The 20,438-nt window shown below is 42.2% G+C and overlaps 1 protein-coding gene across 1 annotated transcript in view; it reads left to right on the top strand.

Annotated features, from left to right (window-relative positions):
* The window catches only part of ISY1 (ISY1 spliceosome associated protein), a 301,684-nt gene that overhangs the window by 245,249 nt on the left and 35,997 nt on the right, over positions 1-20,438 (top strand). Inside the window, exon 9 of the mRNA XM_085624847.1 lies at positions 10,465-10,586. Coding sequence (XP_085480973.1) covers positions 10,465-10,586 — 122 coding nt within the window. The remainder of the gene's footprint in view (positions 1-10,464; positions 10,587-20,438) is intronic.

Below are 20,438 nucleotides of genomic sequence, written 5' to 3'. Positions count from 1 at the left end.
AAGTAGTGGAGACAGGTCTTAATGTTGGGTGGGCCCGGAAAGCATTGTCTACCTCCCTGCTGCTGCTTTATGGGCGATGTCTATTTGGATTGAGTCTTATAGTTTTTCAGAATGGCATCAAGTAAACCCTGCATATAGACCTTCACATTCTTCCCTTCAGGTCCTTTAGGCATGCGTGTGTTGCATCTTTGGCATTGATTTTCCAGATTATCCTGTTTTTCTTGTAGGATTATCTGTTCGTCATGTAGGATCAGTCGTGTCCTTTAGCTTTTCTGTTTGATACCTTTCGTCGTGTGCCTGTTCGAGCTCATTGACCCTCTTTCCCAGATTATATACATAATTTGGTACTTCTTTTAGGCCTTGCTTCTGGTGAGACTGGACAGCCCCGATCTCAGTTTTTGAACTCATTGAAGAATTTCTTTGTGAATGTCTTTGTAAGCATTTGGTCTTGCTCCTTGTCTAATTTGCTACTTCAGTGGATCCCCTTCCACCTCCGATTTATCCTGGCGCTCATTAGTGTCTGACTTAATAATGTATTCTCATTTGTTCCTGCTGATAGCCATGGAGATGAGACGCCTCAAAGTCCCACCACCACCTGGACAGGGGATGGGTAAAGTCAGCTCACAGCTTCTACTCCTCTGTCGTAGCAGTTCTCAACATAAGTGATGCCAGACCATCATACAAGAGCCCAGGTGACAATTAGCAGGGAATGGGAAAAGCCACTCCAGGATCCAATTGTCTCTGTGGTTTAGGAGCCCTCTAGACCCTCAAGTTCCAACACCAGGTCAGATGACTGTGGTTGCTATGTCTGCATCACAGTTCATTAGTGGGCTGTTCTCTCACCCTTCAGTTTTCATTCTCTAGAGGGTTGATCCCCCTAGTATGAGTTTGTGCCCCCTCCGAACTGTTCCAGCAGAATGTCTTACTGGGAATCCCCATCGTAGTGTTTCAGTCTAGCCTCTGTCGCTTATCCTCCCCTTTGATCTGCCTGTGCTCAAGAATGCTCCAGTCTTCTCACCACTACACTGAGTGAGTTGGGGGTTCATTCTGCGGTTTGGGGAGAGGCGTTCATGATGTCAGAGGAGGGTCCACCAGTCCCTCACTCCTGTTAGATCTTTTAATTAGACGCCTTTTGCCATCTTCATGTAATCTCTGCCCCCTTTTAAATCTTTTTTAGGCCTCAACTACTATAAGCCATGCAAGGGTACATGCCTTATTTCCATATTTTGCAGCTGAACATACATCTATTTAAAAGCCCTGAAAAGAGCATCCTATAATAGAGACCCCATTTCTAATAGGAAGTTGAAATAATGACCTTTCATTAAACAGTTCTATTCTGCATTTTAGAAGCAGATTCATGAAGAATTGTGTAGTGAAAAGAATGATGAGCTCAATTAAGACTATGAAAGGCACAAATTCTGCAATTACAATGGTTAAAGTATGTGATTAATCTTCTTGATGAGGAGACTAGTATTAAACTGAAGTACAAAACGTCTACAAGATTGACTCACTTTGGTGCAAATTATTTTTTGGATTAATGCTGTCTTCCTTGTCTTTGAAATTATCAAATTAGGAATAGTTTGTCTGGGTATTTACTATGCATATTATTGTCTCAGCCCATTTTTTATCAACCACAGAGATTTATGTTTGTTAGTTACATGATACTGATGTTTTGGAATTACGCTGTACTTTTTTAAGGTTGTTCCCTTTCAAAAACAAAAATAAGATAATGAACTTTGATACATTTGAAGTTTAATGTGAACCTCATTATAAAGTTAATAATGAATGTTATCTTGTCAACTTTCTCGACGGACTGTAAGACCCTTGGTCAGAACCTTTTGGATCGTTACAGCCAAATCCTCCCAACATTGGTGCACCCGGACCAATGTGGGTTTGTGCCAGGCAGAAACACATCCCATAATATCTGCAGGCTGTTCCATGTCCAGGACTGGGCGCAAGGTCGGTTCCACCACTCTCCCAAAGATCTCTGAGGGCAACCTCCGTAGGCACTAGCAGGGATACGAGCCAAAGTAAGTTTTTGGAAGACTCCACCCCATGGCCTCAGTCGGAAGAATAGCACTGGGGAAGATGGTCATTGTACCCGCCTCCTCTACCACTTTGCAAACCTACTGATTATCCCAACAGACTCCTTCTTTCGCGAACTAGACTCCCTGCTTATCTCCTTCATATGGAGTATGGGCTGTCGTAGAGTGTCCCTAAACTAGATGCAGCTACAGATAAATCCGGGAGGACTAGAGGCCCCAATATTTAAGGCATATTTCCTGCCAGCACAACTATTGTGGCTGTCATGCTGGACATGGCCTGGGGAGACAAGCTCGAAGACAGGACCCATGACCACCCCAGCACTACGTCGTCAACTCCTGCACAGTGCTCGAACAGACTTAATGCACCCATTGCAGGTAGTAGTAGCTTGGTCCTGCATGCAACAAATCCACTGCCTATCCTGCGGTACACAGCTATACACCCCTTTGCTGCCCAGGGAAACAGTTACTATATGGCCCAATCCATGCTGGTATGGACAGACCATTCGATCCTCAAGATGCAAGTCCTTGTTTGAGGACGATCAGCTCCTCACATTTGACCGCCTAGCAGAAGACAACGGGCTTCTGCGAAGACAGTTTCTCCTGCATGGACAGTCTCAGACTGTCGACAGCTATGGGACCTGTCCGAAGGGGAACCGTTGACGCATCCAGTCCGACAAACAATCTTAGACATGGCCTGGGACGACACCTAATTACCTGGCTGTATAAAGCCATTTGAAAACTCCTGACCACACCGCTTACCTGCCTGCGACAAATGTGGGAGGAGGAATTTGAGCGCCCGCTACACGACACAGAGTGGGAATGTGCTCTAGAGTATCCCAAGAAAATATCCCGAAACGTGCGATTTAAAAACATCAAATTTCACATCCTACACCGGGCATACCTCACACCAGAGTGGCTCCAACAGTTCTTCCCAGACACAATTTCTCTGTCCACGCTGCCAGACCTCCAGCGCCACATTTCAGCATATGTTCTGGAGCTGCCCCACCATACAATCCTATTGGGACACAGTCCACAACACGCTACGGGATCTCACGGGGCTCCCCGACATAGCTACATGGGAAGCCTGAGCGCTCTGCATATTCCGGTGCCGGAAACACTATAAAACTCAGACACGGTTCGCATCACTAGCCATCCTACTGGCGAAACAGGGCATCACAGTTTATGTTGGTGTGCCCTGAACCACAAACAGTTCCTATTCGGGTTTTATGTTTTTGCTTGAGCCCTTCTTGACTATAGCAGCATTTCTTGTAGCCACAGTTTGCCAGCTTCCATGATGTGGTCAAGAGACAACGATTCCTTGTCCTAAAGGAGATATATGCCCTTGCTTCAGATCTTCCAGGACAGTACCATTTGGGCGCATATCTCTGTCTGTGGATACTTACCTTTCAACCACTTTTTTGTGTATGGTGTCTGTTTCCCACTCCCTTCCAAAACCTAAAGTTACAATTGAAATAACAGAATAATGCTGATTTTCGTTTTTTTTCTTTTCTTTTGGGGAGCAAAGTTCGTAACCAGTAAAAGCACCACTGACTGCCCTGTGCGCACCTTCAGTTGAACACCTATTGATTTCCAAGTTGGTAACTTGATCAGGGTTCTCAAACTGGGTGATTTGTTTTGGGATACAATCTCCCTTTACTTTTTGGCTGGTTTTGGAGGAGCTCTTCAAGTGGATAGGGTTGGTGCAGCCCCTTCAGAACACTGATCTGTTTGAGTTTAGTAGTATTCAGCCTACTAGATAGCCTTATTTGAAACGTATCTGATAGGCTAACAGAGCTCCAGAATCGTAATTAAGAAGGTTCTTGAGGATTGAAAAAAACTCTGTTGTCCATCGAACAGACTTTTATATAGTTAAGTACAACTGCAATAATTTCTCTCTGGCTCATCAGTTCTTACTATCATGTCAAAGGTTTGCATTAAATTGACTGGTGACCTCTCACCACACTCTTGTTTCACTGAAAGATATTGTCGGAAAGTTCTGCAAAAGCTCTTCTTGCTAATTTCAGGAAAACGGTGGAGAACTGTGGTCTGGTACTGCTTATTTATCGCAAGTCATGTTGCTGCTCTCTGAGAGATTCTTGGCACTTTATTTTTTAAGGATGGCGTTATATTCAGCTACTACTGGCCTCGTCCAATTCTGAATTTCCTATGACCAGATGAACAATGCCATGAGAAGCATGGTCAGGAATGCTTGGTTCTCTTCCAGGAGTATCCTCATCAAAGTCCTAAGCATTAGAATATTCCCGCGCATGGGCGGGAATATTCTAATGCTTATGACTTTGATGAGGATACCCCTGGAAGAGAACTAGGATTACAGGTAAGTAACTAATCCTTAGCATCTACTGTTCTTTCTCAAGAGGCCCACACCGGGAGAACTTAGGATGGTGTTTTTTGTTTGACCTGTCTTTCACGGCTTGTGCCGATTGTGTGGAGGGCGCGGCCGGGCAGACAGGCGCATTTCCGGGAGAGAGAGGGGGAGGAGACAACCGACTCCTCTATTTAAATCCATGTGCAAGCGATCCACGTGACACAGAGAGAGAAGGATACGCAACGAGTATGTGCTTTTAACTTTTATGAGCCACGCTTTTATCACAGACTGTAAATAGACTATTTTAAAATCAGTGCGGAGTGACTCGGATTTTAACGAGTTTAGCGCGTTTTTAAAGAAACTGTCTTGTTTTTTACACTGTGGAATACTTTGACTCTCACCTGCCTGAGCGCTGCTGCTCCGCCCGCCCCGGTCCATCACGGCTTGTGCCGATTGTGTGGAGGGCGCGGCCGGGCAGACAGACGCATTTCCGGGAGGGAGATGGGGAGGAGACAACCGACTCCTCTATTTAAATCCATGTGCAAGCGATCCACATGACACAGAGAGAGAAGGATACGCAACGAGTATGTGCTTTTAACTTTTATGAGCCACGCTTTTATCACAGACTGTAAATAGACTATTTTAAAATCAGTGCGGAGTGACTCGGATTTTAACGAGTTTAGCGAGTTTTTAAAGAAACTGTCTTGTTTTTTACACTGTGGAATACTTTATTGACTCTCACCTGCCTGAGCGCTGCTGCTCCACCCGCCCTGGTCCATCACGGCTTGTGCTGATTGTGTGGAGGGCGCGGCCGGGCAGACAGACGCATTTCCGGGAGGGAGAGGGGAAGGAGACAACCGACTCCTCTATTTAAATCCATGTGCAAGCGATCCACATGACACAGAGAGAGAAGGATACGCAACGAGTATGTGCTTTTAACTTTTATGAGCCACGCTTTTATCACAGACTGTAAATAGACTATTTTAAAATCAGTGCGGAGTGACTCGGATTTTAACGAGTTTAGCGCGTTTTTAAAGAAACTGTCATGTTTTTTACACTGTGGAATACTTTATTGACTCTCACCTGCCTGAGCGCTGCTGCTCCGCCCGCCCCGGTCCATCACGGCTTGTGCCGATTGTGTGGAGGGCGCGGCCGGGCAGACAGACGCATTTCCGGGAGGGAGAGGGGGAGGAGACAACCGACTCCTCTATTTAAATCGATGTACAAGCGACCGCGCAGCAGACGCGCGCCGCCGGCGTGCCGAAGGCGCGCCAAAGGCAAGCCCGTCTGCGCCCGTCCGCGCCGGTCCTGGCCCAGGGGCCAGTTCCCCTGCGCCCAATCCTCCCAGAGACAGGATAGTATACACCAGAAGGGAGTTACTTACACTATCCAAACCTCTGAATTCTACATGCAAACACAGGCTAAATGTAGATAACCAGACTCTTAAGTGCCGACACTGTCAAACCGAGTTTAGGTCAGAGCCAAATCACTAATGACTCTACATTACGCTTGGCTCTGCTTAATTGCAGATCGCTAGCCAAACATAAATATGAAATTAAAGACCTGCTCGACGAACAACAGTTAGACGCCCTATTCCTGACTGAAACTTGGCTTAATGAGAGCTCCACTCCAGATGTTCTGGATACCATAAATGACAAATACAGGATGATGAGGCAGGACCGTGTAGGTCGAACTGGAGGAGGTATTGCCATAATACATAATAGCAATATGACATGTGAGGTCAAACAAGCTGATATAGACAAATGTGAGGCTTTCTTTTTTACTCTATCAACCATAGAGGGCACTAAATTAGCCGGATCTTTAATCTACAGACCGCCTGGCCCAGCCTCTAATTTCATAACAAGCTTGGTAGACACAGTAGTGCAACCAGCCCTCAGACACAACAACTTCGTGGTGCTTGGTGACTTAAACATTCACTTTGACAATAAACAAGACGAGGAAGTAAATCTGCTATGTAAGGACTTACTAACATTAAATCTGACACAAAATGTCACAACACCCACTCACCAAAGGGGGCACATATTAGATCCAATTTTCACTAATTGCAAAGACCTAACGGTCGGACCCCCATGTCCCATCCCGTGGTCAGACCATTACCTAGTTCCTTTTTCTATACCCTTACACAGAAAAATCCCTAAACAGCCCAGTCATGAAATAACTACAAGGAACTGGAGTAATTTCAACTCCACCTCCTTCTCCCAGGCACTAACAGAAAGGGTACCCAGATTTGATAAGGACACGAATCGTGCTAATGACCAACTAGATTTAGGGATCTCCGAGACACTTAATGAAATAGCGCCATGGAGTACTAGAATCCCGAAAAGGATGGGTGCTACCGCACCTTGGTTCAATAATGAATTGGCTGAAGCCAAGAAGAAATGTAAAAAGTTAGAACGAAAATGGAGGAGTAACTACTGCAATAGGACTAGAGATGATTACAAACATGAGCTTAAACAATATCACGCACAAATTAAGAGAACCAGAGGCACATACTACACAGAAAAAATAAACAGAGCAAAGAACGCCCCTAAAGAATTATTCACTATATTGAAATCACTTAAAACCTATAAAGAGACGGAGGACTATCCTATCTCCAGGGAGAATTGTGATAACATTGCAGAGTTCTTTGCCACCAAGGTCAAGAACATATATGACACCTTCCCTATAGAGGCCAGATTAGGAACCAGCACCATAGACTCCAGTATGGAATCATACGAAGGAGGAACACTGAATGAATTCACTATACAGAGTCTTGCTGTATTAACTGACCCCTAGATGCTGCAAGACCGGATGTAATAATGGAAGGAGCCAACCACATTATGCCGCATATTCTAGACATTATCTCGCGCTCCTTCCAAGAAGGTCTGGTCCCCACAAAATGGAAACAAGCTATTGTCAAACCCTTGAAAAAGAACCCCCTTATCAAACACACTGTATTTGAAAACCTACGCCCAATATCGCTGCTGCCGTTTGTAGCAAAGGTTGCGGAGAAAATTACAAATAAACAACTAACTGATCATATTAATAAATACAGTCTACTGCACCCTTCACAATCAGGTTTCAGAAGCTCACACTCAACCGAGTCGGCATTACTCTATCCCACGGAAGCACTAAGGAAACTTGCTGATGAAGGAGAAACTGCTGCTCTGATCCTTCTCGATCTCAGTGCAGCTTTTGACACTGTTTCCCATCAACTGCTTCTACTGAGATTGGAAGCATGTGGCATTAGGAACAAAGCCCTGTGCTGGTTGAGATCATTTCTCTCTGAACGTAGCTTCAGAGTGGCTCAGAAGCCCTATCTATCAAAGAGCATGTCTCTGGAGCAGGGGGTCCCTCAAGGCTCTATTTTGAGTCCGACCCTCTTTAACCTATATGTAGGCCCTCTGGCTGAGCATGTGGAACAATATAATGTGTCAATCGTCTCATATGCTGACGATACACAGCAAATTGTCCTACTATCTCAAAAGGAGGAACAAGCAGCCACTCGTTTTTCACAATGCCTATCAGAGGTGGCAAATTGGATGTCCAACCATTGCCTCAAACTAAATGGGAATAAAACGGAGGTAATGATTGTGGGTAGATCACCAACTATTTGGTCATCTGCTTGGTGGCCAGTCTCTTTAGGTCAACTGCCTAACCCTAAAAATGAAGTAAAAAATCTAGGAATCTACTTTGACTCTAAATTGAGCTTTATCAACCAGATACATAGGGTTGCAGGCAAATGCTATGGAGCTATCAATGTTTTGAGGAAAATTCTCAATCTCTTGCCTTCTAGCGCCAGAAAAACCATTGTACAAACGACAATAACATCACAATTGGACTATGGCAATGTTCTATATCTGGGAACTGCGAAGGGTGGAATAGCAAAACTACAGAGAGTACAAAATGCCGCTGCCCGACTAGTGCTTGGCCTTCCCAGAAGGGCGAACTCACAGAACGCCCTGGAAAAACTCCACTGGTTGCCAGTAGGAAAGAGGGTTATTTTTAAGGCTCTGTGCTACGGACATCGCATCCTTATGAAGTCCGGCCCCAAATACCTACACTCTCTCCTTACTGAATACATACCTGGTCGGACCCTACGATCCTCGGATATGGCCTTGGTAAAAACACCGAGGATACATAAAGCCAGAATGGGAGCTCGCTCATTCAGATATATAGCTGCTAGGACCTGGAATACTCTGCCACTAACCCTAGAACAGACACGTCCGAAAGACACTTCCGCAAGCAGTTAAAACATGGCTGTACAGCAAGACGGAACCCTCACAGACTCAGAACTAGCGCCCATCTTGTTTTTCATGCATCATTTCTTTCTCAATTGTGTCATAGCGCGGGGACACACCGGTGTGGTGTAACCATGCGCTCTATAAATGTATTAAACTAAACTAAAACTTCAGCAACTAACTCAAATTTTCCCATCACTGTGTCACTCCTTTTGAGTTTCCTTAGTTGTTGCATTAACAAGTCACTTCCTTGAGCTAAATGTTGTCTCTGGGGCTACTAGCACTCTTTATTTAGGTCCATGGTTGGGGACTTCAGTTTCAGCTGTAAAGTGGTATCGTGGACACTGGCCTTGCATCTTTTCACTCTATTACAGTTTCTGTTCAAACTCTTTGGTATTGCAGCCCTTCTAGAGTGAAGAGGTTTTTGTTTTCAGTCCTCATTTAATGTTCTTGTATATGCCGAGAGAACTACTTTAATTTTCCATGGCTCCAGTCCAGAATCCCTCACAGTGCCACCCTTGTGCCTCTCATCCCCGTTGTAGCCCACCGGGTGGGAGTTTTGAGCATTTTCCCTTGGATGGCTTCTCTGTTTTTGCCGAGACTACATCTGCTCTTTCCTCATTGGTGTTGTCTATTCCTAATCTAGTGCTTTCTTCCTGACTGAAGTTTTTTTCCTTCGTGCTTTAGAAGAGATATTTCATTTGAGTTGAGCAATACCTATATCCAACACAATGTATCCCTTATGAGCCTACCCTGCGTTTGCAGGAAGGAAGAACTGTCCAAACTAATCAATATAAAGTGAAAATGTAGTGTCTGCTAGACCCTTGTCTCCAATCTTCCTGTTCACCTCACCAAACCTCATCCTTATCTGCATTGTCCCAGCCACTGTCTTGAAAGACATTAAAGAGACTGAGGATATACAAGGCAGTCGCATCGTAGGGTTGTCAGCCTGGTACTTGTGCACTGCTCACATTTTTAAAAAAAATTGTTTTAACGTAAAAGTAGGTGGCAAAAATTCGTGCTACAAGCAGTGGATAAATGTGTCCCCTAAGCAGAACAGATCAGTTTTATAAACATACTAGTTAATGCATACCCATTATAAGATCAAGCAGTCACAATTAAATATATATAATACATTACTAAACAACACGTTTAACAGTGTCCAATAGGATGCACCCTTAAACAACATGAAACACAACAAATACAATGTCCACAGACCACTTTAACTCCATCCCATAATTTTTGATTTGTGCCATATTCCAAAAGCACCAGGGGCGATATAAACAAATTGAATGTAAGATTGACATTAAAGGACACTATAATAAGTAAATGTTGTATGTTCTTCAGAAACTATTGGAATTGTCATTGTATGCAAAAATATTTTGGGTGCTTAGTTGCAACATATTTTACTTCTAGAGAGATAAACTAATGGATGTAGGTCTTCAAAAATATTTCGAAAGAACAGAGTTGTAGCAACACTACTGCTAGAAACTGGATACATTATTGTGGGTTTCCTGTTTGATTGTGAAAAACTCAAATGTACCCTCATCATATCACTGTCTGCCAGGCTTTTCGCAGAATGGGCAACTGCGATGATGTAACGAAGGCCCGTAAAGTGACATTACATTTGACCATATTGCTATCTTCAAAAACGTATGTATTAATTTGTCCTGTGTTCACCACATTTAAACTGATTTCTTAAAGCCACTTCTAACCTGATTTTGTACACGTTTCTTGTAATCGTTATGCATTCCTTGACAATGTCATTATCTTGCATCAGTTGTGATTCTATTTTCTTTTTAAACTGTGCTGTATCTTTACTGTGACACACATTGCATTTCGTCCTACTCAGTTATTTCTGAAGCACTGGAAAAATGGAAAGCTGATAAAGAGGCCAAGCTCGCAAGAGGTGACAAAGCTGAAGTTGAAGAGGAAGAGGAGGAAGTAAACATTTATGCAGTACAAGATGATGAGGTATTTGAGAGAGTTGGGAGCAAGACATTGTTTTGACTAATTCACTTATTGCTGTATTGGATAGATGTATTCTTTGCGCTCATGCTAAGTACACACGTTTCAGATGATCCCTTTCCCTAATTCAGCTTTGAATATTCCAGCAGTTGCTTGGTGGCTTCTGTTCGCTTCATGTGATAACGTCATTAGTTCCTATTCCATCAGCAACTTTTAGGGTTTCTCTGATTTATTTTATTTAAACGTGCTCTAGATTTATGTTAAACTTTTTCTCTTTATTGTTGGTGTTGGTACTGTTGTCAGTCTGTTTTTTCGGCCTTTTCACATAGCAATACATTTTGTAGACAATTTGGAGTTATTTGACAAAGCTTGCAATCTATTTCTGGAGTGAGTCAGTGAGATCTTTCATACATTGAAAACCTCTAGAATTATAAACTGGTCTCACCAACCACATTCATCATTTATTCTTAAACCTGACTCTGAACCTGGTAACAGGACCTCATCAGGACAAGTCTGACCCGTGGTTGCCACATTTTGAGTTTGCTACCCTAGAAAAAATCTTTCGCTGGGATTTCTAAAAGTTGTGACTGGTTTCCCAGAAAGGCCCACTATGGTCCTAATTTACCTGGTGCTATAACTCTCATTAGTCGCTTGAATATGACTGTGTTGCCAAAAATCAGATGTTGTTTTTGTTAGCCCCATAATGAAAAATAATGCATTAGGTACTAGTGACCTAAGAAATATCCAGCCAAGCTCAGGTCTTAGGAGCAAGTTAGTGCTTTACAGCTTCACATCTGTATTTGTTGCTTTTTCAGACACTTTTGACTGTCTTGCATAAAAAAAACTGAGTTGAGGGTTTTAGCAAGAAGGAAGTGATGGCGCTCAGCAAATATGCGTATAGTAAGTTTTGGTGGATAGGTAAGTATGGTGCTAAACAGGAAGGGGAGACCCTGTATAACCCCTCAATGTGTGTAAGAAAGAACCTACAACAAAATAGTACAACATGGTCCTGTGCACACATACAATTTAAAATGCATAGATGCAACGTTATACAAAAGTGATACGTTCAGATTGCGTCGGTGACACTGGAAATTCTTTATTCTTTGAGAAAAACGCAACCAGCCGACACGTGTTTCGTCGGGGAAAAGAAATCCCACGACTCTTCAGGGCTGGGAATGATACAAACAAATTATATAAGCATATAGCACGGGGTGACTGTTGGTGATGAGCGTAAATCAATTCTAATGTCAAAAGGAGGTCACCCCAACAATCATGGAAACCCAACATTAAATAGAAACCCAAACGGACAAACCCTTATACAGGTGTACAGGGTTGACAATACATCATAATGTGTTATCCTGGATACATTCATCCAGTAACCATACAAGTAAGACCGAATATAACCGCTTGGTGAAAAAGATGTCAGGACAACGTGGCAAGTGAAATCCAAGTGAAACAGTGAAGACAAAATGGAAGAATCAGTGACAAGTACTGTAAAGTGCTGACGTCGAGTGAAGATAGAGAAAGGCAGAAAAAGACGGAAAAAAAGGGGGAGGGAGAGTGAAAAGAGCAAAAGGAAAAGAAGAGCAAAAGGAGAGCAAATAAATTGGGGGGCAAGAATTCGAGGTAAGGTTGAAACTAAAATCAAGGTACCTTTGTACAGTTGCTTGAGCGGAATATATTCTAGAGAAAATTAAAAAAACAAAAAAACACAAGAAAGTATCGAAGTAAGTAACTAGAAAAAACCTACAAAAATGGCTCCAAGTACATAAACATGAAGAGAGGCCAAACCAAGTTCTTACCCCAAAACCGGTGATAATTCCAACCCGGCTGGGTACAAGGTTGCAATGGAAGGATAATGGGGCAGCAAAGCGAATCTGAGATGGAAAGTAAAAGAGGGGGGGTGTCTATCAACAAGTCACCTGGAACAAGTATGTACGACACAAGGTCAAAACTCACAAAGATAGTGAACACAACGTCAAAGCTCACCTAAATAGAGGTTCTTAAGTGATTATACCGCAAGTAGGACGGGAAGTGGTTTCACAAATAGTACCTAAAACAAGTGTAAGAAACGCAGTTTGAGGACCCAGGTGCTAAAAGAATATCCAAAATAAACACAGAACCAACGCACGGAGTGTGAGGTGACGTGTCACTTACTGAAATTTTGTGTACAAGGATTCCAAACGAATTACGGTAAAAAAAATATTTAAATCCATAGCATTGATGGCAAGTAGGACGAACACGGGTATGTGTTCCCCAAAGACATCTAAGGAAGCAAACAAAAACAAAAGGGAAACCCTGTCAGGGAAATAGCCAAAGATAAACATCCCGTTATAGGACCGCAATGTAAATTCAAAGGGCTGGGGGAAGTGCTACAGAAGTATAGCATAATAGTACTTACTCCGGATAAGAAACGATGGCGCGTCCTGGCGGCAAAATTCAATCGCGTGTAAGACTGAATGCCAGAAAAAACGGAAGTGATTAAGTAATCACTGAACCGGCAACAACTAGAGCGCGTATCAAAAAGGAATACGCTAACCGGAAGTAGGAAAAAAGCGAGTAGCTTCCTAAAAGACAGATTCATATAAAAGGAATAGAAAGAGTATTGCCAAACGGAGTTGAAAGAGTAAGAATCACTAGGCAGGGCAATAGTATTACAACCACGGTGACATATGAAACAAGAAAACCAGCGGCAGGAAAACTAGAATATAAATGGAAGGAAAGTAAAATGAGGAAAAGAGTGGAAACAACCAGAAGAAATGACACGCTATATGTGCCAAAAAAAGTAGAGGAATGACAGAGTATGATTCAGATGATAAGGGCAATATACAAAAAACGTAGTACAAAATCAGCCATAACTCTTGTAGAATTTGATAACCACACATTGTTATAGAACCAGTGAAAAGTACCAACCTTAAGCTGATAGAGGACAATTATTGAGATAAGAAGAGCAAAACAATCATTAAATAGCATTGATGCCTAAACACGTTTTGTGAGAGCTAAATATAAGTTGCATGTACTTAGATCATAATGTTTTGAATCCAATCATCTGCGTCCAAAACTCGGTATACGGAAGACGCCAAAATAATGTCATATATTGGAAGTAATGGGGTGAAGAATATCATCAATATGATGTTGACAGTCATTTTATAAAATTGAAAATTGCACACATTATTAATATGTAAAGAAAAAAGTTACTAACAGTAAAAAGAAATTCAAATAAAGAATTAATATCACATGTGCAGTCATCTAATAATGTTGACCAAACATGAAAAAAGAGGTTACTGACAGTAAAAAGAAATTCAAATAAAGAATTAATATCCCATGTGCAGTCATCTAATAATGTTGAACAACCTGAAAAAAGACGAAAAGCGTCTGTATAAAGTAGGTATCTAAGACAACCTTATCCTAGGAAATATTGCATCTCAGAATCAAAATTAAGTCCATGCTCAACTGTCTGGAGACGCATGATCCAAGTAGCCTCAGTCCTTCTTAGTCGTAGTTCCCTGTTGCCACCACGTGGACTAGGCTCGATAGTTTCTATTCCAAAAAATTGGAAGACTTTGCGTAAACTCTGCGTAGGGCATGTGGCTGCATGGATAGCTACCGGATATCTCACATCTTGTTGGTGTAGTGCCCTAACGTGTTCACCAATTCTGTCTTTCAGTGCCCTGATAGTGCTGCCAATAAATTGTTTACCACAAGTACACTCGATGTAGATAACAAATCTGGTGGTACAATTAATGTTGGATCTAATCTCATAGGTGCGGTTGTTGTAGCCATGGAATTATTTAGTTTTATGTTTGGCCCATTTACAGATACCACAGCACCCACATTTGTGGAAACCAATGGTGTGTGGGGTTAACCATGATAGTGTGCTGGAAGACTTTGGTACAGTGGGACTTAATCTGGTGCGTAGTGTATTACCCCGTCTGAAAGTAATTTGGGGGCGATTGGTTATAATACTCGTTAGGGAATTGTCACTCTGTAAGATACTCCAATGTTTATTGAGACTTCTCCTAAGGATATGGCTAAGATCATTAAAGTCTGAAATCATGCAAACCTTTTGGTTCTCATTGGGTATTTTATTCTTGGGTAATAAGGTATCGTCTTGTTTCACTTGAGAGATTCTATTTTCAGATTGTTTAACCCCTTCCATGCCCATGACGGAACGGTTCCGTCATGAGCATCGGTTGCGCTGTGCTCATGACGGAACCGTTCCGTCATGGCCCCGCCCGCGCTCGAACCCTTCAGCACCGCGGGGGAATTCCCGCAGCGCTGAAGGGGTTAAGAGTCCGTGATGAGTAACCCCTCCTTTTGAATCTCTGTTTCATGTCTCTGATGCAATTTTTGAATTCAGCTTCCTCACTGCAATTTCTCCTGGCCCTTGTAAACTCACCATAGGGGATTGCATTAATTTGGTGTGTAGGATGGTGACTGTCTGCATGTAATATAGAGTTGCAAGCAGTACTCTTGCGAAAAAGTCGATTATTGAGTTTTTCATCTTTTATATACAATTCTAAGTCCAAAAAAGTGATGTTAGTGCGACTATGTTCCATAGTGAATTGCATACCAAAGGTATTTGTGTAGAGATGAGCACTAAACAGTTCCAATTCTGTTTGGGTACCTGACCATAATAAAAGACAATCGTCAATGTAGCGACCCCAAAAAATAATAGAGTCTATCCATGGTGCACCACTGGTGCCCCAGATCCAATTGTTCTCTAGACAACCCATAAAAAGATTTGCAAAAGAGGGTGAAAATTTAGACCCCATTGCCACGCCTCTGATCTGTTTATACCATTTGTTGTCAAAGATAAAGAAGTTATTATGCAAAATAAGGTGCATCATGGTAGTCAGCATTTCATTGTGTAGCCAATGTGTTGCCGGTCCTTTATTGAGTAATCTCAATACTGCTTGTAGACCTAGTTCGGGTTGGATACTGGTATAAAGAGAAACCACATCAAAGGTAACTAGAATCATATCAGGTTACCATTGTACATCTGAGAGTATGCTGAGAATGTGTTTAGTGTCCTGAATATATGAGGCTAAATTCCGAACCAAAGGACCCAAAAAAAGGTCCACGTATTCAGCAAGTTTCTCTGTAGGGCCACCAATCCCTGAAACAATAGGTCTGCCATGGGGAAAAGGCTGATGTTTGTGGATCTTAGGTAACGTGTAAAGACAGGGGAAGGTGGGTCTGAATACCTTCATGTAAGTGAACTCATCATCATCAAGAAGGCCCTGGGTATGGCACTCTGAGAGATGTTTATTGATCCGAATGGACAAGGGCCCCATCGGGTTGTGAGTAATAAGTTCATAGCATGTGTTGTCGTTGAGTTGGGACATGATCTCATTGTTGTAATCAGTGCGGTTCATGATCACAACGTTACCACCCTTGTCTGCTTCTCTGATAAGGATGTCATGATTACTAGCCAGTGTTCTAAGTGCCAGTCGTTCACCCTTATTGAGGTTATCTTGATATTTGAATCTAGTTCTAGTTCTTTTGGATTCATGTATGTTTAAATCTTCCAACACACGTTTGTGAAAAATAAATTTAAAAAGGTCTACCTTTAATTTGCAGATGTCACCCGATTCGCGTGGGTTGAAACTTAAACCTTTGCTCAATAAAGAAATCATGTCATGAGTAAGATCTTTAGAGGAGAGGTTAACCACTTGTACATTCATTCCTGTCTCTTCTACTTGTTCCGCTCGTTGCCGGACCGTAATTTCTTTTTGTATTCCTCTTTGTCTGCCTCTCTTGCCTCTGCGGGTTTTGTGTCTTGTGCTACACGTGTGCCCTGGGTTCTGTTCCCTCTTTGTATAGTTCTGACCTCCCGTAAAAAAGATGATTCAGTACGTCTGATTTCTGGGTTGTTATCTACCTCACTATGGCGCATTGAAGTGAAGAGGTACTAGAAGACATGGATGCTATATCTGCTCTAGTTGATCTCTCTTGTTGTGCACCTGGTGGGACCAAGGAGTCATATTTACGTGCATACGTAAAAACCCTGCCCACCTTGTAGTCCATCTCATCCCGTTTTAGCTGTCTGGCTTTTCTGTCCTAGGATTTCGTTTTGATGACTGAGTAAAATGTCTTTGAGAATAGCGTAGTTCTTGTCAGTAGCCTCTTTGAGGTTAAGGTCATTAATCTCCTGTTCTAGAGTATCGATTTCTACTTGTAATTTCTTCATCTTCCTTTCTGCGCTTTCAATTAATATCTGCATGAGTGTATTGGAGTTAATGTTAAGTGCCTCTTCCCATTTCGCTAGAAGATCTACATCAAGATCGTCCTATGTGGGGAAGATTTGAGGACGTAAGCCTCTCGCAACTCTATTGAGCCTTAAGTATTGTTTAAGGGTGGCCGCATCCCACCATCTTGCATTCTCCATTTTCTTGAGCCTTTCTAGTCTGAGAAATTTGTCTCTGAGACACTCATTTCGTATAGGGTTTCCACTGGTGGACGGAGTACTGGTGTTGGTACTCTTCGCCAAATTACCGAACAGTTCATTGGCTTCTCTATCCCTATCCATAACGGAAGTTTAAAGAAAAAGTAATTGGTAGTTCAAACGCTGCGGCAGCCCTTCCTAAAACAATGGATAAAAAAACTGAGTTGAGGGTTTTAGTAAGTAGGAAGTGATGGCGCTCAGCAAATATGCGTATAGTAAGTTTTGGTGGATAGGTAAGTATGGTGCTAAACAGGAAGGGGAGACCCTGTATAACCCCTCAATGTGTGTAGGAAAGAACCTACAACAAAATAGTACAACATGGTCTTGTGCACACATACAATTTAAAATGCATAGATGCAACGTTATACACAAGTGATACGTTCAGATTGCGTCGGTGACACTAGAAATTCTTTATTCTTTGAGAAAAACGCAACCAACCGACACGTGTTTCGTCGGGGAAAGAAATCCCACGACTCTTCAGGGCTGGGAATGATACAAACAAATTATATAAGCATATAGCACGGGGTGACTGTTGGTGATGAGCGTAAATCAATTCTAATGTCAAAAGGAGATCACCCCAACATTCAAGGAAACCCAACATTAAATAGAAACCCAAACGGACAAACCCTGATACAGGTGTACAGGGTTGACAATACATCATAATGTGTTATCCTGGATACATTCATCCAGTAACCATACAAGTAAGACAGAATATAACCGCTTGGTGAGAAAGATGTCAGGACAACACGGCAAGTGAAATCCAAGTGAAACCGTGAGGACAAAATGGAAGAATTAGTGACAAGTACTGTAGAGTGCTGACGTCGAGTGAAGATAGAGAAAGGCAGAAAAAGACGAAAAAAAAAGGGGGAGGGAGAGTGAAAAGAGCAAAAGGAAAAGAAGATCAAAAGGAGAGCAAAAAAATTGGGGGGCAAGAATTCGAGGAAAGGTTGAAACTAAAATCAAGGTACCTTTTGTACAGTTGCTTGAGCGGAATATATTCTAGAGAAAATTAAAAAAACACAAGAAAGTATCGAAGTAAGTAACTAGAAAAAACCTACAAAAATGGCTCCAAGTACATTAACATGCAGAGAGCCCAAACCAAGTTCTTACCCCAAAACCGGTGATAATTCCAACCCGGCTGGGTACAAGGTTGCAATGGAAGGATAATGGGGCAGCAAAGCGAATCTGAGATGGAAAGTAAAAGAGGGGGGGTGTCTATCAACAAGTCACCTGGAACAAGTATGTACGATACAAGGTCAAAACTCACAAAGATAGTGAACACAACGTCAAAGCTCACCTAAATAGAGGTTCTTAAGTGATTATACCGCAAGTAGGACGAGAAGTGGTTTCACAAATAGTACCTAAAACAAGTGTAAGAAACGCAGTATGAGGACCCAGGTGCTAAAAGAATATCCAAAATAAACACAGAACCAACGCATGGAGTGTGAGGTGACGTGTCACTTACTGAAATTTCGTGTACAAGGATTCCAAACGAATTACCGTAAAAAAATATTTAAATCCACAGCATTGATGGCAAGTAGGACGAACACGGGTATGTGTTCCCCAAAGACATCTAAGGAAGCAAACAAAATGTATTTGCAAAGCCCTTTTAGTGGACTGGATGTCGCGGGCAGAGTGTGTTCATAACGCATTGGGTGTTGGAGGAAGAACACTTTTTTTGTCTTTCCTCCTTTATATTCTTATCAATTGTGCGATTGGATCGAGGTGTTGTGAGGTCATTTGAAGTGGTATGTCTCCAGTAGTCTGTTTATGAAGGATGTGTGGTCCCTGGTGTGAGCTGTTCTTAAAACTAAAACTATAAACACATTTTAGCGCAATTTATGGTTCTCTTTTGAATTGTCCCCTACAGTCCTTGTGCAGCTATGGTTGCTATTCCTGTAGTTTAGCTTCAGGGGCTTTCCTTTTAGTATAATTTTGACTGATGGTGCCTTAAATTAGTTCCAGGGAACTTTCAGCCTTGTTTCATCTTTTTGGAGCTCCCCAAGGTTTGTCTGCTTTTCTGTGTGCTTAACAGCTGCCCTTGCCTTAGGTTTCATGGGTTCTTTTACGTATGCTGTTGTCGCTCTTCTTGCTCGAAGGTCTGTGTTCCTCAGAAGAATTATTGTTGTCTGGTATATTTCCTAACAGGCAATCCACATCTGGGGAAGGATTGAGCATGCATTTTTCACCAGTGCAGCGGAATAAAAATAGGGGGAGGGGGGTATTCTACTGCCTCTTTGTCATAAAGACAACCCAGCCAAAATGATTGCCTAACTCTTGAATGTTTGAACTTGCTTTCATCAAGAGACATCCTTCTTCTCCTACTTGCCGTGATACCAAGATTTACATTTTTTGTCCATGGTAAACAAATTGGGCCAATGTATATTTTTCATTTTGCTCAATGTTTCTTCAGGTATGCTTTTCATCCTCATGTTGTGTTCATCCTGTAATGTCTACATGGTGTTAGATGCATATCACACCAGTTCCAAGTGGTCTTGTGACATTGAAGAGCTATGAATCTGCTTTTGTAACTGCTGTAGATTAATGGTGCCAGGAGGCATTATCAGTGCCCTGATTCTCTTGGATCTTCAGGTAGGCTTTGGTACCATTAATCGCAAAACAAAATCGATCCGTAAAATAATAAATACATATGTACTCTCCTGCTCTGCCCAAATAAGCATTTAGGGTAATGCATGACAGTGTGTTTTTTAAATGTTGTAGTATTATACTTTAATAAAATACATCATTAACATATGCACTCTATAGGACAAAAGCAGAAATTGTGTAAGCGGTAAATTCAGTAATTACATGCAGTAGAGGTATCCTGTGTTTGCATTACACACATCTAATAGCCTGCATTTAAGGCTGATGGGCTTTCAGGATGAGAAGATACTTCACTCATTTATTGCATTTATACTCTACTCTGAATCAGCGACTTGACAGAGTAGATAACCTTTTAGTGGATCACAATTGCCTCTGCAGCACGAACAAGAGGTTAGTAAAACTGCGTATATTTCGAGCTCCTCGTTGCAGTTTGAGATCTTTAACCCCTTCCATGCGGCGCAAATTCCGCCGCGGTGCTGACCGTTTCTTGCGCGGGCGGGCTCATGACGGAACGGTTCCGTCATGAGTACAGCTCAACCGACGCTCATGACGGAACCGTTCCGTCATGAGCATGGAAGGGGTTAAGCTATTTATTTTAGGTCTGTGTTTGACCACATCCTGAATGCATAGCAGTCTTTCTTTGTGTGAGCAGTAGTGCTAGAGCCATGAACTTCCTCAAACCCACTGGAACATTTTTGGCAAACCCTAGTAGACAAGCTCTGGGGTCTGGTGTCATGGGACAGTCTAGCATTTTGTAATTGTTTGCCAGTATTCGTTGATTTTGGGAACACAGTAATGGAATAGTA

This window comes from Triturus cristatus, chromosome 9 (genome assembly GCF_964204655.1).
Source record: "Triturus cristatus chromosome 9, aTriCri1.1, whole genome shotgun sequence".
NCBI classification, from domain to species: Eukaryota; Metazoa; Chordata; class Amphibia; order Caudata; family Salamandridae; genus Triturus; species Triturus cristatus.
The sequence above is the reverse complement of the archived record's forward strand: the minus strand, read 5'-3'. Positions and strand labels throughout refer to the sequence as shown.